General features: G+C 38.5%; 1 protein-coding gene and 2 long non-coding RNA genes across 3 annotated transcripts in view; 2 read left to right on the top strand and 1 right to left on the bottom strand.

Moving 5' to 3' along the window:
• LOC108709725 (gamma-aminobutyric acid receptor subunit gamma-3) overlaps positions 1–25,625 on the bottom strand; it is a 317,353-nt gene that overhangs the window by 259,403 nt on the left and 32,325 nt on the right. The window contains exon 3 of the mRNA XM_018249809.2: positions 25,289–25,356. Within this exon, the coding sequence (XP_018105298.2) occupies positions 25,289–25,356 (68 nt within the window). The remainder of the gene's footprint in view (positions 1–25,288; positions 25,357–25,625) is intronic.
• LOC121400654 lies at positions 8,054–8,653 on the top strand. The gene is made up of 3 exons (XR_005965881.1): positions 8,054–8,126; positions 8,240–8,322; positions 8,605–8,653. It is a non-coding gene; the product is annotated as an uncharacterized LOC121400654 (long non-coding RNA).
• LOC121400655 lies at positions 9,003–11,381 on the top strand. Its single transcript, XR_005965882.1, has 2 exons — positions 9,003–9,048; positions 11,275–11,381. It is a non-coding gene; the product is annotated as an uncharacterized LOC121400655 (long non-coding RNA).

Here is a 25,625-nt window from a genome sequence, read left to right as displayed (position 1 = left end):
AAAATCGAATCTCCACTTATGATGCCATTTGGCAACCGTGGGTAACTTACAGAGGAAAAAATACTCAATAGGCTTGAAGGACCCACAGTCTGGACACTTTCCTGTTTGCTTTTTTATGGCCCTCTCTCTCAACTTGCAACATAACAAGAATCTCACACAAAGTTGAAGAAGATTCGACTACAAGGTGTGGTTGATCCTTTTCCCTTTCACCCCCCCCTTTTTTTTTTTTTTTTTTTTCTTTCTTTGTTACTCGTTATTACAGTTTGGCTGTATTTCGGATATGTGTTATTGCACATGTTTATTCCTGATACTGCCGTTTGACAGAATGCTTCGTTCAGCTACTATGGTGACCTTGATTATGGTGTAAAAGGTACAATGTCTGTACAATACTACATTCTGTGTTGCTGTAAACATATTTGATTGATATCAATAAATGAAGTTAAAAAAAACTATACCAATATCTATACTAATTGTAGATTTTAGTGTAGAATAAAAAAGCCTTGGATATTATGCTTGCCCAAGAAATCATTCAAGCCCCTAATAAAGGTATTAACAGAATCTGCCATCACAACATCGCTACGCAGGCCATTCCACAACCTCACTGCTGTCCTCACTGTGAAGAACCACCTAAGTTGCTTCAAATAAAAGTTCTGTTCCTCCAATCTAAAGGGGTGGCATGTGGTGTGTTGATCCTTTTTATGGGGAAAAAATTTACCCACATTCTGTCTATATTTTTAAGCATCTTTTTTTTCAAGGAAAACAACCCAATCCTTGATAGTCTACCCTCATAGTTTAAATCCTCCATCCCTTTTATCAGTTTAGTTTCACTTCTCTGCACTCTCTCTAGCTCACTGATATACTTCTTAAGGACTGGAGCCCAAAACTGCACTGCATACTTCAGATGAGGCCTTACCAGGGACCTATAAAGAAGCAAAATTATGTTTTCCTAACCCAAGTTAATGCCCTTTATTTACACAATACAGTACTTTATTTGCTTTAGTAGTCACTCAAGATCCTTCTCAGCTAAGGATACGCCAAACATACTATCTTTAAGGGGGTTATTTACTAAACTCTGAATGCAAAAATCACGAAAAATTCGTGATTTCTTTTTTTTTATAAAATTGGACTTTTAAAAAATCACAAATTTTTTTGAATTTATTAATCCCAGAGGATGGAAAACTCAGAATGAGAAAATCTGGCATTTCAGACCTGTCAAGATTGCATATAAGTCAATGGGAGAAGTCCCAATTATTTTTTAATGTGCGCTGGGTTTTCGTGAATTAAAAAAAAAAATCATGAAAATCGCATGAAAAACCTGAAAAAAACTTGAAAAATCCCCAAAAAATTGTGAAAATCAGATTTTTTCCGCAAAGCAAATTTTTGGGAAAAAGTAATAATAAAAAAGCTAAAAAAAACAGAGAGGATTTGATCGGAGATCAGAGAAAATATTGAGATAAATTCGGACTTTGATAAATAACCCCCTTGGTGTATCGCTCCTCATAACAGACAATTAAGTTAGTTTGGCAAGCTCTGTTACACATAAAACCATACTAGAATAGACTAGATTATCCAGGCCAGAGACAGCAAATGATACAGAGATCTTTCAAAATGTGCCCACAGGTTATACTTCCTTCCTTCTCCTCTGCTCCCTTATCTCTTCTCCTCTCCTTCCCTTTCTCTTCAGCCCTCCTTCCCCTTTCTTCTTCTTTCTTCAGCCAAAAACCAATTCCATTGTTATACTGTTTCTATGCCATTGACCCAAATGGGGAATGGTTCTGATTGGCTGATGACAAGTTAAACAGGAAAACCAGCTAATTTCTTTAGATGTCCCTTTTACCAATAACAACTGTACAAACAGTTTCTCTTTGAAATGTAAAAGACCCTCTCCAGATGGTCTCTTGGAATGTGTCCCACCTATTTCTTATCTTATTTTTGCATTTTATTACAAGACAGGATGGGCTCCTTTGAAGGAGTCATAAAAACTCAGGATACCTTCTACCTAAGGATTAATTAAAATCGGTCTATATATATCACTACACTAGTAAATTGCAGGTAAAACTTAGTCCCTTTGTAAAATGTATAATTAATCAATCGAATATGAGTGCAGAGGACCTCTTGTATTTGTCTATATGTATTTTTGTTGTCACAGCCTCATTGGACCCCCACCTAATGGTTTTAACCCTTTAAGTGCCACAGAACGTAGAATCTACGTTCTGAGGCAAAGTAACTTGAAATGCCACAGAACGTAGATTCTACGTTCTGCAGCATTTCCCCCAGGCCAGGAAGCGATGCGCAAAAAAAACCGGCGCATCGCTTCTAACAGGCACAGATCCCCCTAGGCAACGAGCAGAGGCGGTCCACTTACCGGATCCCTTCGTCGATCGTCGCAGGCAGCCAATGGGAGCAGTGGAGACCACGAGGAGCACACTGATGACGTCTCCACTGCTCCCCCTATAAATAACTCCCCCCAACTGTCACACCTTCCCTCCTGCTGCGCACTTATGGTTGCTGGAGTTCCCCCTGCTGCCTGTCTGAGCTTTGATCGCTGGATTGGTCGCCTGGATTGCCTGGATTCAACATTGTGAGCTGAACTGCACCTCTCTACACCCTTTACTTTACATATTCTCTCTAAAAAAAAAAAATCTTTTTTTTTTCTTTTTTTTTCTTCTGTCTTTGGCCTTAGCACACTTACAGGCAACTTTGCCAAGCTCACACTCACACTCCCACACTCACACACTCACACACACACACTCACACACACACACTCACACTTACACACTTACTTTCTTACTTTTTATCTCTACTTATTTTTTACTTTGATTTCTTTAGTCATTTGTCTTTATTTGTTGCTCAAACTTTATTTCTGCTCTGATTTGATTGCGTTTTACTGTTTTTTGGCCATTTTCATCATTGGTTTGTGATTTTATTGCACTTTTATTGCGCTATTACTTGTTTTGTTCTCATCCGTTTCTGTTTGCAGTGACGCTGGTGGATCTAGATTTCTGACCACCGATTTCACTCCAATAACTTCATTTTATTGCTTTTAGTGATTTTATTACGTTTATTCTTTATATTTTTCTTTACTGCTGGTTTAGTTTTCTAGAAAAGTTTTCCCCTACCCAAATAACTGTTCACTGTATTGCTTTTGGTGGTTTTATTACGTTTACCCTTTGCATTGTTCTTTGCTGCTAGTTTAGTTCCCCAAAAAACTTTCCATTTGCAGTGACGCTGGTGGATCTATAGTTCTGACCACCAATTTCACTCCAATAACAGTTTTTTTATTGCTTTAGCTGTTTTTACTGCTTGCTTAGTTCCCCCGAAAAAGTTCCCTTTGTAGGTCACTAGTGAATCTAGGACCCTTGACCGCTGATTTTAGTGTATTCGCTGTTCTTTTATTGCTTTGAGTAGTGTTGCATTTTAGTGATTTTTCAGGAGTTTTCTTTGCACTGTTTATTGCACACTTTATTGCTTGTTTAGTGCCCCAAAAGATAGTTCCCTTTGCTGTGACACCATTTAGTGGTCTTATCCTGTTTTCTGATTTTAGGTGATTGTTCCAGAAAGTCAGGGATTACGTGGATTGTAAACTGTGCCATATCTTTATTCCATAGCATTCCATAAGGTTCATTTGTTCAAGCTCAAGGTTTTTTCCTTCTGCTTGTTTGTATTGGTCATATCTTGCTGCCTTGCTTTTTTTCTTCTTCTGGTTGTTTCTGTTAGCAGGGGTTAACTGTTGGTCATATCTTGCTGCCTTGCTTTTTTTTTTTCTTCTGGTTGTTTCTGTTAGCAGGGGTTAACTGTTGGTCATATCTTGCAGCCTTGCTTTTTTTTTTCTTCTGGTTGTTTATATTAGCAGGGGTTAACTGTTGGTCATATCTTGCAGCCTTGCTTTTTTTTTTCTTCTGGTTGTTTATATTAGCAGGGGTCTCAGTCATCTTGCTGTCTTGCTTTTTTTTTTTTTTTTATTCTGGTTGTTTCTGTTAGCAGGGGTTAACTGTTGGTCATATCTGGCAGCCTTGCTTTTTTTTTTTCTTCTGGTTGTTTATATTAGCAGGGGTCTCAGTCATCTTGCTGGCTTGCTTTTTTTTTTTTTTCTTGTGGTTGATTGTATTAGCTTTTTTTTTATTTGTTTGACTTGCCTATTGATTCTTAGCTTTGGAGTTGTCTGTAAATTTCTGGCACAATGGCCAAACGGTTTTATACCACTGAGGAAGCGGCTAGGTATTGCGAGGACTCCAGCTCAGAGGAATTTAGTAATTCCGATTCTGAGTATGTCCCATCTGATGACTCTAGTGAGGAATCAGAGATTGGTGATAGCAGCACTATTAGCGCAGAGGCTAGTAGTGGCGGCACGCTTACTGCTGAAGAAGCAGAGGAAGAGGCAGAGGCAGAGGCTGGTGGCAGTGTGCCAGATGCACCCATGGAGGTTGAAGAGGGTGAGGGTAGTGATGATGCAGCAGTTGGAGCGCCTATGTGGGGGCCTCCCTGTAATTATGCCCCCGAAATTCCCCCATTCACTGCAGTCGCGGGCGTCAAGGTGGACACCACTAACTTTCAAATCATAGATTTCTTCAATCTTTTTATCACAGAGGCCATCCTACAGGACATGGTCCAGTACACAAATTTATACGCTGAGCAGTATCTTGCCAGCCACCCTTTACCAGGGTATTCAAGAGCCCAGGCGTGGTATCCCACTACTGTAAATGAAATCAAAAGATTCCTGGCGCTCACATTGGCAATGGGACTCGTAGAACGCAATACCTTAGCTTCATACTGGGATACCACTACAGTCCTTTCCATCCCTCTTTTTTCAGCCGTTATGCCAAGAAACCGCTACCAAATTTTACTGCGGTTTCTTCATTTTAGCAACAATGCAGCGGCTGTTCCCCCTAATGAGCCCGGTCACGACAGGCTTTACAAATTGAGGCCCCTTATAGATAGCCTGTCTCAGCGCTTCGCAGAGGTCTACACCCCCTCCCAAAATATATGTGTGGACGAGTCCCTTTTGCTCTTCAAAGGGCGCCTAAGATTCCGCCAATACATCCCTAGTAAGCGTTCTCGCTATGGGATGAAATTTTACAAACTCTGCGAAAGCAGCACGGGCTATACTAATTCTTTCATGTTCTATGAGGGAAAGGACACTAATTTGGACCCCCCCGGTTGTCCCCTTGATTTGACTGCCAGTGGTAAAATTGTCTGGGAGCTCATATCTCCACTGTTGGGCCGAGGTTACCACTTATACGTGGATAACTTCTACACTAGCATCCCCTTATTTAGAACGCTTTACTGGTTGGACACCCCAGCCTGTGGCACCGTTAGGCAAAACCGCAAAGGACTGCCTAAGGAACTGGTGCAAAAGAAATTAAAACGTGGAGAAGTTTATGCTCTTAGAAGTGATGAGCTCCTGGCACTAAAATTTGCAGACACAAAAAATGTTTGTATGCTTACTACTATCCACAATGAGAGTGTAGTTGTCCAACACAGACGTGGCAGGCCCGCAAAATCAAAGCCACTCTGTTGTAAAGAATATAGTAAGCATATGGGTGGCGTTGATAAAACAGACCAAATTCAAACTTACTATGACGCCACCAGAAAAACCAGGGCCTGGTACAAAAAAGCAGCAATTTACATGATTCAAATGGCCCTTTATAATTCCTATGTCGTTTACAAGGCGGCAGTACCAGGCCCAAAATTGTCTTTATACAATTATCTGCTGCAACTGCTCCCTGCCCTTTTGTTTGGTGATGTACAGGAGGTTCCAGAAATGCCTGGCAATGACAATGTTGCCCGAATGGTGGGTAAGCATTTCATTGCACAAATTCCACCAACTCCTAATAAAAGATATGCCCAGAGAACTTGTAAGGTTTGCCGTTCCAGGGGTGTTCGAAAAGATGTGCGATATTTTTGTCCCAAGTGTCCTAGCAAGCCTGCTTTGTGTTTCCAACCCTGTTTTGAGGTGTACCACACTGTGGTACACTACGAGAGGCCATGAGTTGTGTTGGTAGGTTAGGGTTCTCTGGGTTTGTTGGTGGTAAAAGGATGTAGTAAACTTGGCATGCTCTGTTTTTATGCACATGCTGGCAAAGTGATGCTTTTTATTTCGTGTTTTTTTGAAGTTGTGATTGTGCAGTGGTTTTTCAGGTTCAAGCCCCTTTTGAGATATAACATTTCACACGCTAGGTGTCTATGCACACGCTAGCAATAACTGGTTAGGTGTGCTGGCAAAACGATGTGCTTTTTCTTTTGTATTTTGTGCAGTGGTTTTTCAGGTTCAAGACTCGGCAGACAGACGGCACTTCTGGAATAGGTTTATTGGGTTGCTGCTGTAAAAACCTAACGTGTTTCGGGAGTAGATCCCTTAGTCATAGGTCCTATGACTAAGGGATCTACTCCCGAAACGCGTTAGGTTTTTACAGCAGCAACCCCAATAAACCTATTCCAGAAGTGCCGCCTGTCTGTCGAGTTTTGTAGCGTCCACAGTGGGGACACTGTTTGACTGAGCACCTGGATATAGGCAAGAGCGGTGAGCAGTAGCGGTCCTTCTTTGTTCTTTATTTTCAGGTTCAAGCCCCTTATTGAGATCTAACATTTTACGCTCTAGGTTTTTATGCACACGCTAGCGATAACTGGTTAGGTGTGCTGGCAGAATGATGCGCTTTTTTGTGTTTTGTGCAGTGGTTTTTTGGATTCAAGCCCCCCATCGAGTTCTAACATTTCACGCTCTAGGTTTTTATGCATGAACTAGCAATAACTGGTTATATGTGCTGGCAAAATGATGTGCATTTCTTTTGTTTTGTGCAGTGGTTTTTCAGATTCAAGCTCCCCTTGAGATTTAACATTTTGGCAGGTACCTACTTGGCTTATAACTAGGTTATAGATATTGGTAATCTATAGATATTGATAAAAAAAGTTTGACGATGCAAAAGTTGGCATTTTTTTTTCTGTATAGTAGTGATCTTGGTAGTGATTTATGGTGTAGAATTTGGCACAGGGTGAGCAATTTTTTTGTGCAGTGTAGCAGTAAAAACAATTGTATGTAGGTTTGTTCTTAGTCTATGCATTCAGCTTTTGTGTTGAGCTATGGTGCTTTAGGCCAGTTGTAGTTTTATGGATAGCATTTGTATTGCGCTGGTGCTATAGCAAACTGAGGTGCTGGTTGGTCGAGAGGGCGCACGATAGAACTTGTGGTGTGTGATGAATACATGGGATGATGTGCATCTCTAATGCTGATGCCACAAGTTTTTTTTTTTTACTGGCACCTCAAAAGCTCCTCTATCAGCGCATTTATCTATAGTTTTGTCTGTATTTCTGGGCAACATTTGCATTTGTTTTTGTAGATTTAGGCATCTCTGGATTTGTGGGTAGCATGTCTTCAGTTTTCGGTTTTTGAGCACAGGGTGGCGGAACACTATGGTCTTCCATTTAGAATTGTTTATAGTGTAGGCATTCAGAATCTTTTTCCCGAAAAGTTGTGGTTGGAACAATCCATTTTTTTTGTACTTGTAGCGCACATTGAATATTTATGCAGTAATTAGGTTGGACAAGTTGCAGTGGCTCTCTGAATAGGAATAGTACTTTGATCACGTGCCATGTCTGCCACCAGTAGGGCACCAGCTTTTTTACAAACTTCTGGTGTGCACTTCTTAGGACACTTGCATAATTTATGGGTCAAATGTACTATGGATTCTTGCAAAAATTAAGTTTTGTCCAAACGATCTCCACCTGTGTAGCTCACTTTCCTACTCAGGCCACACCAGCCAGGCCAAACTTTTACTCATGCAAAAAATGTAGGATAGGAAGGAGCATTACAATCCGCAGACTTGGCTGCAAAATACCTTTATTGTCACAGCATGTTTCGGATCATCATGGATCCTTTTTCAAGTGAGGATCCATGATGATCCGAAACATGTTGTGACAATAAAGGTATTTTGCAGCCAAGTCTGCGGATTGTAATGCTCCTTCCTATCCTACATTTTTTGCATGATTACTATGGATTCTGTTGGTAAATATATTTGCAAATGTGGTACAGATTTTGTCATTGGTGAAGTGTAGGAAGAGCACAACAGGACAGATGAAGTCGTTGCACAACAGGACAGATGAAACTCAGACGCTCCACTAAATCGAAAAGGGTGAGTGAAATATATTTTTGGGGTAGTGGGGCCCAGATGCAGATCCATCAGAGTAGTCCCAAAATTATTGGGTATAAATCTAACTTTGTAAATTGTCTTTTCCTTTATTTCAGACCAAAGCACTGAGTTCTACAAAGGATTGTGGCCACAATTATCCACGTAGTAAAGCAGGAATGGCATCTCTGAATAGTTGAAGGTGTTTATTTTCAAGAAATCTATAGTTTGTGGGGGTTATTTTATTGTTTAGGGACAGTTTAGGATAAAATATGGATGCATTCACATAACTTCACAGCCCGAATATTATGCATTGTGCCTGTGTTGGGGTGTTGGGTGGCTGCCGTCTCTATGTGTATCCATACATATGGGGTATCGTTTTATTCAGGGGAACTTGCAGATTGCCATTGAGCAGGTTTTTGTTAGTTGTCATGGAAACTTAGGGAGAAATCGAACTTTGTAACTCTCTTTTCCTTTATTTCAGACCAAATCGCTGTCTTCTACAAAGAACTGCAGCCACAATTCTCTGTGTAGAAAAGAAAAGAATGGCATCTTTGAAAAGCTGAAGAAGTGTACTTTTAGGAAATAGATGGCTTGTGGGGGTTATTTCACAGGTAAGGGGCAGTTTAGAATGAAAAGAGTTGAGAACTGCACATAAATTCACAGCCCCAATATTATGCATTGTGCCTGTTTTGAGGTGTTCGGGTGGCTGCGTCTCTATGTGTATCCATACGTATGGAGTATCGTTCTATTCAGGGGAACTTGCAGATTGTCATTGAGCAGGTTTTTTTAGTTGCCATGGAAACTTAGGGAGAAATCGAACTTTTTAACTCTCTTTTCCTTTATTTCAGACCAAATCGCTGACTTCTACGAATGACTGCAGACACAATCCTCCATGTAGAAAAGCAAGAATGGCATCTTTGAATAGGTGAAGAAGTGTACTTTTCGGACATATATGGTTTGTGGGGGTTATTTCACAGTTTGGGGGGTGTTTAGACTGAAAAACTACAAGTAGTACACATAGAGAGCAGCCCCCAGATTTTCAACTGCAATTGCCCTTATGCGTTGCTCCTGTTTTGGGGTGTTTGGGGGCTACGTCTCTATGTTTATCCATACATATGGGGTATTGTTCTATTCAGGAGAACTTGCAGATTGTCATTGAGCAGGTTTTTTTTAGTTGCCATGGAAACTTAGGGAGAAATCGAACTTTGTAACTCTCTTTTCCTTTATTTCAGACCAAATCGCTGACTTCTACGAACGACTGCAGACACAATCCTCCATGTAGAAAAGCAAGACTGGCATCTTTGAATAGGTGAAGAAGTGTACTTTTCGGACATATATGGTTTGTGGGGGTTATTTCACAGTTTGGGGGGTGTTTAGACTGAAAAACTACAAGTAGTACACATAGAGCGCAGCCCCCAGATTTTCAACTGCAATTGCCCTTATGCGTTGCTCCTGTTTTGGGGTGTTTGGGGGCTGCGTCTCTATGTTTATCCATACATATGGGGTATTGTTATATTCAGGAGAACTTGCAGATTGTCATTGAGCAGGTTTTTTTTAGTTGCCATGGAAACTTAGGGAGAAATTGAACTTTGTAACTCTTTTTTCCTTTATTTCAGACCAAATCGCTGACTTCTACGAACGACTGCGGACCCAATCCTCCATGTAGAAAAGCAAGAATGGCATCTTTGAATAGGTGAAGAAGTGTACTTTTCGGACATATATGGTTTGTAGGGGTTATTTTACAGTTTGGGGGGTGTTTAGACTGAAAAACTACAAGTAGTACACATAGAGCGCAGCCCCCAGATTTTCAACTGCAATTGCCCTTATGCGTTGCTCCTGTTTTGGGGTGTTTGGGGGCTGCGTCTCTATGTTTATCCATATATATGGGGTATTGTTCTATTCAGGAGAACTTGCAGATTGTCACTGAGCAGGTTTTTTTAGTTGCCATGGAAACTTAGGGAGAAATTGAACTTTGTAACTCTTTTTTCCTTTATTTCAGACCAAATCGCTGACTTCTACGAACGACTGCGGACCCAATCCTCCATGTAGAAAAGCAAGACTGGCTTCTTTGAATAGGTGAAGAAGTGTACTTTTCGGACATATATGGTTTGTAGGGGTTATTTTACAGTTTGGGGGGTGTTTAGACTGAAAAACTACAAGTAGTACACATAGAGCGCAGCCCCCAGATTTTCAACTGCAATTGCCCTTATGCGTTGCTCCTGTTTTGGGGTGTTTGGGGGCTGCGTCTCTATGTTTATCCATATATATGGGGTATTGTTCTATTCAGGAGAACTTGCAGATTGTCACTGAGCAGGTTTTTTTTAGTTGCCATGGAAACTTAGGGAGAAATTGAACTTTGTAACTCTTTTTTCCTTTATTTCAGACCAAATCGCTGACTTCTACGAACGACTGCGGACCCAATCCTCCATGTAGAAAAGCAAGACTGGCTTCTTTGAATAGGTGAAGAAGTGTACTTTTCGGACATATATGGTTTGTAGGGGTTATTTTACAGTTTGGGGGGTGTTTAGACTGAAAAACTACAAGTAGTACACATAGAGCGCAGCCCCCAGATTTTCAACTGCAATTGCCCTTATGCGTTGCTCCTGTTTTGGGGTGTTTGGGGGCTGCGTCTCTATGTTTATCCATACATATGGGGTATTGTTATGTTCAGGAGAACTTGCAGAATGTCACTGAGCAGGTGTTTTTTAGTTGCCATGGAAACTTAGGGAGAAATTGAACTTTGTAACTCTTTTTTCCTTTATTTCAGACCAAATCGCTGACTTCTACGAACGACTGCGGACCCAATCCTCCATGTAGAAAAGCAAGACTGGCTTCTTTGAATAGGTGAAGAAGTGTACTTTTCAGACATATATGGTTTGTAGGGGTTATTTTACAGTTTGGGGGGTGTTTAGACTGAAAAACTACAAGTAGTACACATAGAGCGCAGCCCCCAGATTTTCAACTGCAATTACCCTTATGTGTTGCTCCTGTTTTAGGGTGTTTGGGGGCTGCCTCTCTATGTTTATCCATACATATGGGGTATCGTTCTATTCAGGGGAACCTGCAGATTGTTATTGAGCAGGTTTTTGTTAGTTGCCATGGAAACTTAGGGAGAAATCTAACTTTGGAACTCTTTTTTCATTTATTTCAGACCAAATCGCTGACTTCTCCGAATGACTGCGCCCACAATTTTCCGTGTAGAAAAGCAACAATCGCATCTTTGAATAGCTGAAGAAGTGCACTTTTCGGACATATATGGTTTGTGGGGGTTATTTCACAGTTTGGGGGTGTTTAGACTGAAGAACTGCAAGTAGTACACATAGAGCGCAGCCCCCAGATTTTCAACTGCAATTGCCCTTATGCGTTGCTCCTGTTTTGGGGTATTTGGGGGCTGCGTCTCTATGTGTATCCATACATATGGGGTATCGTTTTATTCAAGAGAAGTTTGTCTTTCAAATTGTCTGTAGTTATAGCATTTAGAACGGTGTTATTTTGTCAGATTTACATTTGTTCCTGCGTCTTAGTTTGCATTTTAGAAAAAACTAAAAATGCAACAAAAAAGCTCTAAATATCATGATGCACTGGTAAAATGTGTTTGAATTTTGAGTGAAAACTACACCACCCCTAGAAACCTGAAGGTCTGTAGTTTTTAAAAATACCAAACATGAAGGGATAAGTTAGATTTACATATAAGTTATGCAGCATCAACTGTCACGTGTGCTTATCTACTTTGTTCTGGTGTAAAATTATACAAACTGCTGTTTTAGTTTGGGGGTTACTCCTGGACAAAGAAAGTGGGTTACTGATACATATTTGGTATCGTTGGACTTGGCAGGATCTGGGCTTTTAGAAACAGAAAAAAAATTCATGTAAAATTAACTTTTCTGTGGAAAAAAAACTCAAGATATACACAATTTTTTAACAAATTTTTATTTTTTTTACATATTTCACCCAAAATATACATTAAATCTCCTGAAAAGTCACAAAATTCCACTTGCATGTCGAAGCCCAATTTGTAACGAAAAAAACAATATATAATTTTCCTAGTTTCGTGGAGGTTTTCCTACAATTAAACCTTGTTAATCTGAACAAGTACAAAATGCTTAAAAACGGCTGGCATTTCGCGTAACCAAAATGTGAAATTCTGCTGGCACTTAAAGGGTTAAAAATTAGTGGTGAGCACAACTTTCCCTTGTTTGAGATATATATATATATATATATATATATATATATATATATATATATATATATATATATATATATATATATATATACTGTATATATATATATATATATATATATAGCAAAAGCAAGTAGAATTGTGTATAGAATTGCAAGGAGAAAACAGAGACCCATAGCTGAATAAAAGACACACATATATTATATAGATGTCAAAGGAATAATTTACCTTTTTCATATAAATATTGACAAGCTCTTGAACCAGGAGCAGCAATAAACAACATGATTTGCCCAGGATGCAACATATCAACTTTGCAATATTTTTAGACAGATATCAATGTCAACATTAATTAAGTGTGTGAAGGAGTAGGATAAAGTAATGGGCAAAGCTAGCATATAAACCATGTTAGAAAATGTTTCTATTTGAAATTGTAGGGTATAATTGACCAGAAGGATTGTTCAGATCAGGAATCTCTCTTTTTTTTATCCTTTTTTAAATTTAATAAACTCCTGTCATATATTGTATGTGAGAAACAAGAACGTGCTAGTAGGCCATACTAGTGTGTGTGTGTGTGTATATATATTTGTACACTTTTACATAGTGATGTGTGGAGCAAACAATAATGTTGGAAAGAAAAGATGCAAGGTGCTAGTTTCCCCTGACACGATGAGAAGTTGTAAGCCGGGACGGTAGTGTGCTCTCCACTAGATATAAACCACACTGGATGTCGTAGCTATCTGGAATATGCCTTCTTACATTTCTTAATGAACATGTTTGCAAATTACCAGGAAAGGAAGCAATAATGATGAGCATGTGATAGGTAATTGACATAACACATTCATCATCATATCCATCAGGAAATGTATCTGGAGAACTTAATTGTGAGAATTATTTAAATGATCAAGTGAAACAGTTGGTTCCCTATATTTTTACAAGCACTATAGAGAGGCTGGTTATATTGTCAGTTTGTATAAACATGCTTTATGTGGTAACGTGATCCCTCCAATACACCCATAAAGAATTTAATTGATGCAGAGGGAAACAACCATATATAGATACACTATATGCACATATGTACTTGATGTATTTAACATGGAAAATGTTATTGTAGAAAATTTGCATTGAATATCCATTTTTATTAAGGAATGGAGTGTGTCCATGTATAATCCATTTTAGCCTAATTATTTTTGGCTGGGAGCACCTCACTAATATGTAGGGTTCCTAAAATAGCTTTTGCTTGTTGCAACTTCTGTTTAGGGTGTGTTGTAAGGAAAGCCTGACAGTTCAGTGTGAAAATCAAAACTGATAGGCTATGCAAAATAGGCTGTGGGTGTGTAACATAATAGCCAGAACACTACTTCCTGCTTTTCAGCTCTCTAACTCTGAATTAGTCAGTGACTTGAAGAGGGCACAAGGGACATATCTGTTCAGTGAGTTTGCAATTGATTCTCAGCATTCAGCTCTACTGATGGGCGAATTTGCACCGTTTCGATTCGCCGGAAAATTTGCGAATTTTGCGAGAAATTCGCGAAACGGCGAAAAATTTGTGAAACGCCGCCGGCGTCTCGTTTTTGACTCCGGCATTTGTTTTTCACGCCGGCGAATTTTTCCGGTCGAATTTTCGCGGGCGTTTCGCAAATTTATTCGCGGGCGTTTTGCGAATTTATTTGCTGGCGGCGAATCGCGCAAATTCACTGCGAATTCGTGCCTGGCGAATAAATTCGCCCATCACTATTCAGCTCAGATTCAAAAGCAACAGATATGACCCATGTGCCCCCCCCTCAAGTCTCTGATTGGTTACTGCCTGATAACCAGGGTAACCAGTCAGGGTAAACCAAGAGAGCTGAAAAGCAGGAAGTAGTGTGCTAGCTATTATGTTACACACCCCGTCACTCCAGCCTTTATACATTACATCTTTGACTAACTAACTATATTGGAAACATTTTTTATTTTGCACAGCCTATCTATTTACCCAGTTTTTATTTTTACACTCAACTATTCCTTTAAAATGTCCATGTTGCTACGGGTGAGTCAAATTAGTATCACTGCAATAATAAAGTGAATGTATGTGCTGGGGGTGTGGTGTAAAGGAAAATAACATCTGTGCTCTGTCTCCATATGTGCCAAGCCCAAAGGGGAAAGAGTCTTACAGCCATATTAATGTCAATGTCATCATTCATAAATGTATGCTTGTTTGAGAAATAAACATAAAACATAGTAATAGTGAGCATAGCAGTTTAAAAGCCTTAAAGTAAAGTGTTACAAAGCATTGGAAAGGGATTTGGGATAAAAACAAATGTAAAACAAAATGATATTCAGATTTTTAAATGAATCCAAAAACTTCCAAAAAGCAATTGACTTATTGCAAATTTCTGTTCTTAAATATTCCTACAGTATACACAGTAACATGGCATAGGACAGTGATATTCTATTTACCCTGAATTTTATTCTCACAGTTGGGTACAAGAATGCTAATGTTACAGGGTAAGGTCACTTGCTCTATAATCTTACCCAGCAAACCCTACAGAATTCCTCTTGACAAATTTACATACTGTATAAACTAGGGTTGAATAAAAACATGAATTCTATATTATACATTCTAGTATGGAGTTAAATGGTTATTCATTTGTATGTATCCAGAAATGATGTACAGATCACTTTGAATAACTTGAAAATATTTAGATTTTCGGGAGGGGGAAGAAATTCTGCTCTTAAAGTTAGAAGGAGGAGCTTTTTAAACTTGCCTCATTTCCAGTACTCCTGAGTGTGACTATCCCTGCTAAAAGGATACTGTCACATTTAAACATCATTTAATAGCGCTCCTTAGGCAGAGTCCTGTGCTAAAATCTATTTCTCAAAAAACCAAATAGATATATTTAATATTGAAAAGGAATCATGAGGCAGTCATTGTCTTACTTTTACTAATGCCCTCAGACTTATGACTTATACATAGTAACTTAGTAAGTTAGGTTGAAAAAGACACACATCCATCAAGTTCAAGTTTTTCACTCTTATTTTAACCTGCCTGGCTGCAGGTTATGCTGTGATAAGCTTCAGTCTCTTTGTACAGCTGAACTGCAAGGTGATAATAATTACTGTAGGGAGGTAGTGCAGAATCCTGACACTTACCACTCTTCTGCTGCAATTCCCTGTAGTGAGCCCACCAAAAGCTGGAGGAGTCAGCATTCCAGTCTGAGTATCCAAAGGGGCTGGAGTTGCATTGCATGTTCATAAATGTTTGACTCATCTAAAGGTTCTGTTTATCCAGAGAGACTTTTGGAGTGAGTATCATATTTAAAGTGACGGTATCCTAAACGAGATGGGTTGAGCACTTTGCAGAAGTCCTCAACAGGCCAGCTCTAGAGCAGCCTCCACTCATCCCACCAGCAGACAGCCTTTTGGACATCAACACCAACCCACCCAGTAGAGCCGAGATCATCACAGCAGTAAAAGAAATCAAGGCTGGGAAAGCAGCAGGTCCAGATGGTATCCCACCTGAAGCCCTAAAAGCGGACATCATAACAACCACGAACATGCTATACCCACTGCTTCAGAAAGTCTGGGAGCAGGAAAGCGTGCCAAAAGAGTGGAGGAAAGGGCATCTGGTGAAACTTCCCAAGAAAGACGACCTCTCCAACTGCAACAACTGGCGAGGCATCATGCTCCTATCTGTACCTAGCAAGGTACTCACATGAATCATGCTGCTGAGAATGAGGGAGGCTCTAGACAAACGACTGCGAGACGAGCAAGCAGGCTTCAGGCAGGACAAATCTTGCACAGACCACATTGTAACATTGCGCATCATCATAGAACAGTCACTGGAATGTCAGTCTCCACTTTACACAATCTTTGTAGACTTTGAGAAGGCCTTTGATAGTGTAGATAGAGAGGTCATCTGGAAACTTATGGCACATTATGGGATACCACCAAAATTCATCTCCATTATCAAACAACTTTACAACAACTCCACATGCCAGGTTGTGCATAAAGGAAAAATGACAGAGCCTTTTGAGGTGCGGACGGGGGTGAGACAAGGCTGCATGCTGTCACCAACCATCTTCCTGCTGGTAGTAGACTGGATTATGAAGAGTTCTACACAAAATGCCAACACAGGAATCCGATGATCCTTCACTAGAATCTTGGAGGACCTAGACTTGGCAGATGATGTCAGCCTCCTGTCGCACAGACAACAAGATGCACAGCAGAAACTCACACGTCTATCAGAGGAAGCAGCAAAAACTGGCCTCAAGATCAACACTAACAAAACAGAAACCATGAGGATTAACAACCAGCAGCAAGACCAAATCCAGCTGCAAGGAGTTGACATTAAGGACGTGGACAAGTTTGTCTACCTGGGCAGTGTAGTAAGCAAGGATGGAGGAGCAGATGAGGACATCAGGAGCCGCATCAACAAAGCCAGGCATGCATTCAACACCTTACGTCCCATCTGGAACTCCACTGCCCTTTCACAACAAACCAAAATTCGTATTTTTAACACCAATGTGAAAGCAGTCTTGCTTTATGGTTTGGAAACCTGGAGACTGACATGACAACCACAAGTAAGCTCCAAACCTTCATCAACCGCTGCCTACGACACATCCTGCACATCAGATGGCCAGAGAAAACTTCCAACATCAGTCTATGGAAAAGATCAGAACAGATCCCCATCGACCGAGAAATCAGAAGAAAAAAGTGGGGCTGGATAGGCCACACCCTCAGAAAGAGTTCTGACAACATCACAAGGCAAGCCCTTGAGTGGAACCCACAAGGGAAAAGAAAAGTTGGCCGGCCAAGACAGACATGGAGGAGGTGCATGGAGGCTGAAATGAAGGCAGCCGGATGGACATGGGCTCAGCTGAAGAAGACCGCTGCGAACCGGGTTCATTGGAGGAGTGTCGTTGAGGCCCTATGCTGGAGCAAACGGACTAAGAGAGAGATCCTAAAGGAGTGCTTGAAGATTTTATAGACTTGTTGGACTGAGTAAACTGACTTTCTTCCTTTTACTTAGACAGTTTGGAGTGCTGTTTGTATAAGCTGCACTTTACTTTATTTTAGAAAAAGGTTATTTAGTTTACCAACTACCCTGTGAGAATAATTTCTATTTTCCTAGTGGGGCCACTCATACAGATGCAGCCACCTTGGTTTGTGTGTTTGACACAGAATAACTAAGCCCAGATATCCCACTTATCCCCTTTAACACAGACAATTGCGTCACAGCATCCCATCTAATTAAAGCATTCCCCATTGTCAACAATGGTGCTTTGGAATGCTAATGAAAAGATTAAATGCATTAAATCAGTTAAGACGACTTTAGATAACACAGTTTCTTCAATTAATCCAGAGTCATGACGCATTTAACACACAAATCCAAGTGGCTTCATCTGTAGGTGCATTCCCGGCATCCATTAGGTGGAGGCACTGCACTAATAAGTACCAGGTACCCAGTCTCGCCCAATACCACTGCAGAGTGGCTGAGGTTTGACCCATGCCATCGGGTAAGCACCACAACAGAAGGCGTGTCAAAAGGGTTACATTACCTTATGGTGGGAGTAGGTTTTAGCATTCTACAGGGCAAAATTGATTCAGAAATTGTGTGTGCTGCTAATAATGCATCTATCTAGTGGCAGATGTGAAAATATACACCCAAGCTGAAGAGATTGTAGAAAAAGCTCTTATACCAGGGAGATAAGAATTAAATGGGTAAGGCAGTAGCTGCCTGAAAGGTCTGTCATGATGCTGTGCTGGCTGTTACTACAAGCACAAGAGCCATCTTAATAAAGTAAATGTATAATATAAGTTATAATATATTATATTTTCAATGGTAGAATGAATTATCTGCAATGCACACAGTGTAATAGAGTACAGGTATGGGACCTGTTATCCAGAATGCTCGCGACCTGGGGTTTTCTGGATAATGGATCTTTCCGTAATTTGGGTCTTCATGCCTTAAGTCTACTATAAACTCATTTAAACATTAAATAAACTCAATAGGCTGGTTTTGCTTCCAATAAGGATTTATTATATCTTAGTTTGAATCAAGTACAAGCTACTGTTTTATTATTACGGAGAAAAAGGAAATCATTTTTAAAAATTTGGATTACTTGGATAAAATGGAGTCTATGGGAGACAGCCATTCCGTAATTCGGAGCTTTCTGGATATCGGATTTCCCGATAAGGGATTCTATACCAGTATTAAAAACGACACCATAAAATTCATGACAGTATTTATTTCAATGACATTAGCGATAAAGGCATAAATGGTCAATAGCACCAGCACTGCACTGAAACCAATTAACAATTAGCTTTGATTGGTGTAATGCAATTAGACAATGATTGCCAATGTGTCTGTAATGGCAACAGGTCACTGCACTGTTTTTTTAAGTAGTCATGTTTACAAAGAGCATCATATCCAATAAGCAATCATTTATGTTTCACACACATTAGCTTTAGAAACAGAGCTTGTTGCATTTTAAGCCACATAGCTAAGACCAAAAACAAATTTAGTGCTGCAGTTGTATAAACATGAGCAGGCTGAAATTCTGCATATGACTAATCCCATTATAGTGCCTGTATACTAAGCTAAGGCAAGCAGGAATTCACACCACTTATAAATCCTTTTATGACTAATATTCTCCATATGAAGAACTGAAAAAATATTAGCTGCAGTTAACAACACACAAGACACTCTAACCAGCACACAGTTGGGACCATCCCTTTATTCTTAGCTTGGTCTTTATAAACTGAGGCAAGGTTATCATGAGTATCCGGTTATATACTGCAGGGGAATGTTCTTTCCTCTTGCTTTTTAGAACATATACATAACAAAGTGCTATTTATTAAGTATCAGTGAAAATAAGGCTTAGAGTGAACTAGAGACTGAAATTATTATGAAAAGTAAATTATTAAGGGGCTGGAAGAGACAGAGTTGAAATTCTTTTTTTTGGATTAAAATGTATGCCTTGTGCCAGTGCATAATGGAAGAGGCAATAAAGGAACATACCAGTGCAGCATTAAATATTACTTTTTATATAATACATACTGTAATATAATTTTAATTTTCATGCAACAATTCCGAATTGAAGTCTGATGATGCACAAGCTTGATACTGAGCAGCAAGCAGAGAAGAAGCATTGCATACTGAGCAGAAAGCAAGTATTATTAAGACTTATATACTTTTATAAGCACCTGCAAGGTACACTCCATGGCTAATATGAATGGGATATATGGTACACACTTAGAAGCCTTTGATACTAATAGACCTTAACAGACTATAACAGAACAGACGAGTCAGTTTCTACAAATGGAGTAGGATGCAATATGCACAAAATTTAAGCATGCTGCAATGTTTTATGTTTTACTTAACAACTTGTCCCAGGGATAAACATCTAAAGCAGCAGTCTTGATACTCCACAAGGGTATGTCATTTAGATGTTGATGATTTCAAGGGGGTGCAGGCTGCAAAGGATCCCTATCCGTTCCACCTGCTTTATGGATTTTTAATCTGGCCAAGGTACAGAGTGCAAATATGCCCCTTAAGCAATTGCTTACTGAATGGGATCTATGGAGTATGATTTTGTATCCAGGGCATAAATAACCCCTATGATCTTCATCTTCACCTGCTACACACACATATATATATCCATTATTACTTCTAAGAAGGAGATGGTTTCATATAATTCCTTACAACATTTTGCTTACAGTAAGTTACATGTTAACAGAGCTGATGACCTTCTTAAATTTGCCCTGATTTAGGAGATTTTACAGATACAGTATGCATGTTTTTCAGTAAATATGTAAACAATGCAGTTAATGTAAAGTTTTGTAAATTGAAGGACTGAGGTTCTGGATTCATTTGTTGTTTTTCAACAACTTCAAAAAACATACAGGCATGTTAATTGGTGCCTGATAAAACAAAGCTCAACAAAGAAGGACCGCTCCAGGTTCACTCTCCCTATTTGCTGCTCCAATCGGTTGCTCTGTCCGCAGCGTCCCCACTGCTAAAATCCAATTTAAACACCAAGAAAAAGGGGACGGCACTCCGGTACAAGGAATATACTTTTATTCCAAGCTCATGTAAGGATCCAACGCCCTACGTGGGAATCACTCGCTTAATCATAGGCATACATCCTGAGCTAAACAGACAGGTTATATATAGAATGTAGATAGCGGCCCCTACTCGGCACAACATGGTAATACATTTAAAATACACATACTTTATCACTATAAAAACAATCTACTCAAGGTGAAAACCTCGTTTTGTATATTAAAACCATACTGTAGTCAAAAATGACGATCCTTATATAGATGTGTGTGTCTCTATTTAACCCCTGGAGAATTGGTAGCTAGTAATTAATAATTAATAATTAACTATCTGGGGGTAAACCTATATGGTCAACAAGTGTGTAGATATATAAATATATAAATACATATGTAAATATATAAATATATAAATAGAAAAATGTAAATTGAAAAATGTAAGTAAAAAATCATAAATGTAAATAAAGAGATGCATATAGAGCAAGAAGGGGGAGAAAAAAAAAAACCCCTAGTATATTGATGCTTTGTACAGGACAATAATATAAATACATTTATCTGTAGATATGGTCATCATTTATCTTTTTATCTGCATCACAAAAACAGATTTGTCATTCTTCCTTCTTCTTTCAAGTGATAATTCAATTACTTCGTTTTATCCCCCACTCTGAAACTAAAAGAGGCTTCTAACCGGCTTTATTACTTCTTCTCACCTTTCGCCTTATCTTTCATCTAACTAAATAATTTTCCTCTCTCCAAAGCTGAATTCTCTTTTGCTGCCTTCAGAGTTCTATAATAGTTTCTCATGAAGCAAAGTGGCACACAGAAAATGAAATCGTCCGTACATATTGAAAGTCAACAGGGCAAAAAAATGTTTTTGGAACAGTTACTTATTTATTTAATGTGCAGCTGACAAAAACATCAGCCCAAGTAGGGCTGACTTCATTACATACTTGCAATTTATAAACTAAAATTGTATCCCATCAAAAAATAAATCTGACAACCATTCATAAAAAATATTTTACCCTTCCCATGCTGTGTTTCCCCATTGGACTTGACTGTAAACTGGAAACAGAATCTGCAGCACTGGAATGCTGGTATTTCTGTTTCAGCACTGTAGATTATACCATGTGTGGCACATAAATGGTGTCCCAAGACAAGAAGAGTACTTTTCAGCAAGGCAACAGTGTACTGATGCATTTAAGTAGTTGGCATACTTGCACTTACTAAATTTCTCTGGAGTGCATCATTCTTCAAGGATCCAATAAAAAATAAAAATATAGTTTTGACTTGTTCATGAAATGAATAGAGTTTGTACTGCTGTGTATATTGGCTTGTCAGATCAACACTTCTCTTATTCCCTGCTGTGGGGGGCTTGTAGTCTCATATGGAATATGCAGTACAGAAATAGTCTGAAGCTTATGCAGCAATTTTGTAGTCTTTCATTTTACAAGTATTCGATCTAGTAAAAACACTATGACCTGAAAAATCAATGGATATCTTGCAAGGTGTTTAATTAAATGCTGCTGTGCCAATTTCATACATCTTCAGTTTTATGCCAAAAAGATCATTCATCAATATATTTAACCTTATGCTGTTCATAAGGAAAATACAAGAAGGCAAACTGAAGACTTATGTTTATTGGTTTCAGCCACAGTACATACAACTAGTGATGGGCGGATTTATTCGCCAGGCGCGAATTGGCGGCTAATTTGTGCGTTTCGCCGCCATCGAATAAATTCGCGAAACGCCCGCGAAAATTCTCTTCAAAAATTCGCCGGCGTCAAAAAAAAATTTTCAGAAAAAACGGAGGCCGGCGCCAAAAACGGGCGCCAGCGTCGAAAAAACGGGCGCGAATTTTTCGCCGTTTCGCGAATTTCGCAAGAAATTCACGAGAAATTCGCAAATTTTACGGCGAAGCGAAACGGCGCAAATTCGCCCATCACTACATACTAGTCTAATGGAGCTCAACCCCATAAAAGTCGCAATGGTTTGCTTAGATCGTTTAAAACCACTGTTCAAAACATTTTCTAATAATATCTAAGCCACTTTAGATACTAGAAATTAACCACTTATTACTTTCCTATTATACCCTCTTAAATCAGAATGAATCATTCCCATATTCATTATAGTATTGTCACATATATATCTAATTGCTTTATTACTGTCCCTGTAGTGAGTCAAAATCAAGTAGCTGCTATACCTCTGCTTGTGTGTCGGTGCATAGGTACATATAAATTAATATTTGGGGCACAAGATATCAATATCCATAATCACTTGTCATTCAGCCATTTGTTCTAAAAAATAGGTATTGTTATCCAATAAACAAAAGTGGAAACAAAGAAATTAAACTGATTATTTCATTTATAGATTGGATCTTGAAACGGGTAATCAAAAAGAAGAAGAATATGTTTTTTTAAAGCAATATTTATTTTGGGTTATCTTTATATTATAAAGTCTATTGCCATACACTATATGGTGTCACACCGTGCCATACACTGTAATGTTGGTGCACAGCAAGCAGGCACACAAGGCTATGTTTTAAAGTAACCATAGGAATCTTTTAAATATATTTTAATATGGATTTATGCTTAATGTTATTAAACAAGACAGTTTCTTTTAGCAGCTCTTTTTAAGAAACTGTTTTTCTGTCAATTTCCACGTCAAACACATTACCATTTGTCATATGAAATAAATGCTAATTAATCACTTTTGATTGAAGGTGATGCTTTTTGAAAGCCAACTGCAGAAATAGGCAGATGACATGGAACAAAAACCAAATATTATACCGTGTAGGTGAACAACCGCTGTCTTTCACAGGATTTCTTTCCCTTCCAGGCATAGGTCATGCACAGTAAATTGAATGACTGGGAAACTAATTAACAGAACATGTCTTTGGACATATTTAGAAGTAAAACGAAATTCCTAATGACAAGATTTAAAAAAAATTAATTTTCTGTCAAACTGAAACATTTTATTCGTCAAGATCCATCACCAGAAGAAGAGACAAGTGACCCTTTTGCAATTTATTATGCTGCCTGATGTATATATATGCTGATTTATATAGCACTGCTTATGTACACAGTGCTGTTCAACTGATGAGCAAAACTAAAAACAATAAATTAAATTAAACTAAATTCCAAAATTATTACATGGTGCTTCAGTCAACCTTACAAACGTTTTGGGACCATATGTCCTCAGAGATAGTGAGACTGTGCTGCTATAAAGTATTTACGGGGGAAAAACAGTAACTCCTACTGGTGGATAAACAAATTAACCCCTAAGAGGTTTCTAGCAATATATATATATATATATTTAATATAAACAAGTCCAAAACATGTGTTTAGTATAGTCCAAAGCTATTCCAGTGTGTGGCCATATAAAAAGTCATAGTTGTTCCTATAAAAGTCCATCAAGTGATAATTCAATTCATTTTTCTTTAAAATATTTTTTGTTATGTACATACCTGTACATATTTACAAACATAAATGCAAGACATATTGATTTGTTACTCACTGACTAGGTAATAATAGTTGACTAAGTAATAATAGCTAAAATTACTATATGTCAATTTGCCACCTAATCACAAAAAGATTCCAGGACACTTCCGAGCAATGGTAGTATGCAATAATTATACATAAGAATCTTTGAAATGTCAACCAATCATTAACACATTTTTGAACTGTAGTTCCACTCACATGATTGTAGAGCAGGAAATCATGCAATTTCTAGTAGGGAATACAACAATATTCCCCATAAATCACAAACTTACATCATCTTCTTAGTTTCTGTAGCTAGTATTGTCAAGATTTTCTTTCATGGTCAGGTTGCCCTTGATATCAACAATTTCGAAATAATCTAGAATATGTTTAGTGCTGAGTAGAAAACTTGCTATTTTACTAAAGGTAGTATTGCAGTTTGCCACTTTTTTAATTTTTAATTCAATCTGTGCGAGCTGCATTACAACAGAGCACATACTTCTTGTACACTTATGAGAATGGCCTGCCCTTGCTCAGTGCCAGTCTGTGACTTGGTTACTTATACAGCTTCTTGAACTGCCCTAATGGATAGCAGCAACATTGGAAAAGCACATACAGTATACTATGCAGATTTTCTCCCTTGATTCAACCATAAAAGAAACTCCTTTGGCCTTTCTGTTTATTTGTACGGTAGTTTAGGTCTATCACTGCTGCATCTTGGGAATAAGGCAAATGCCAAAAATGAAAATGCAGCAGTCACAAACACGTTATTATTGCCATTTTGCACTCTGCTATATTGACCTGTGCTATTTAAATTACAGGTAAGATAGACAAGTCATTGATTGCCATAGTAATAGCAAGGTCATTTCCTACACTCATTTATCATTTAAAAATATGTTTATTACATACAAATATATGCATCAAATGAACTCATTAAAGGTATATTCTTATTTTCAGTTAACAGTGTCAGTGTAAAATGTCAGTTAATGGGCTTTTTCTGATGGAAACAAATACCATGAGAAAAAAAGTTAATGTCTGTTAAGAGGAAATGCTGAATGCCTTCAGAATTAAAACATAAGAGTGGCAATTTAATTTCCAACGTGGCAGATACACAAAAATTACAAAGCAGAACTTTCGTATCTTTGCATAATCCGATTTCAGCACCAAACAACCAGGCTAAAGAGTATCCAATCATGTAGCAGATAGCAAGGTAGTAAGTACTGCAGGGACCCTGTAACTATTACAGACATTAATAACTTGCTGATTTCTGACTCATTATATAAGGAACAGGAGTAGAGGTATAGGTCATCCATGGATCTATCCCTTAACAATGGGCTCCATTTAAGAAGTGTCAAGTATAGCAAACATCCATTTTTCTTTGCAATTGTCCCACTGCATACATGGCACTGTATTTTACAAATACAAAGTATTTATCAGATCCACAGTTCTAACATAGTAATAACTAATCTTACCATATTAATTGAAGACACTGGCCCAATACTGTTGACGTAAATATCCACATCAATAACTGTTGGCTTAACTGTGGAAAAAAAAAGAAATACTTTATAAACCCAGAGGTCTACTAACAAACTCTGATTAATTAAGCATATTATATCCTCCTGCCAAAAATGCTATGTAATTACAGCCATTGTGATAATTGGTTATTAATAAATGTGAAACGTAAATTATCTAGATTATAAATTGAGAAATCAGATGGTTTCCTGAAATGTAGTTCATGTAGAAGAAACTGACGTTCCTGCTAGTTTAGTGCTGGTAATGCTTATTTTACATGACATTTTACAAGAATTC

Source organism: Xenopus laevis, chromosome 2S (assembly GCF_017654675.1).
Source record: "Xenopus laevis strain J_2021 chromosome 2S, Xenopus_laevis_v10.1, whole genome shotgun sequence".
Taxonomy (NCBI): Eukaryota; Metazoa; Chordata; class Amphibia; order Anura; family Pipidae; genus Xenopus; species Xenopus laevis.
This window is presented reverse-complemented; position numbering and strand designations above follow the sequence as displayed.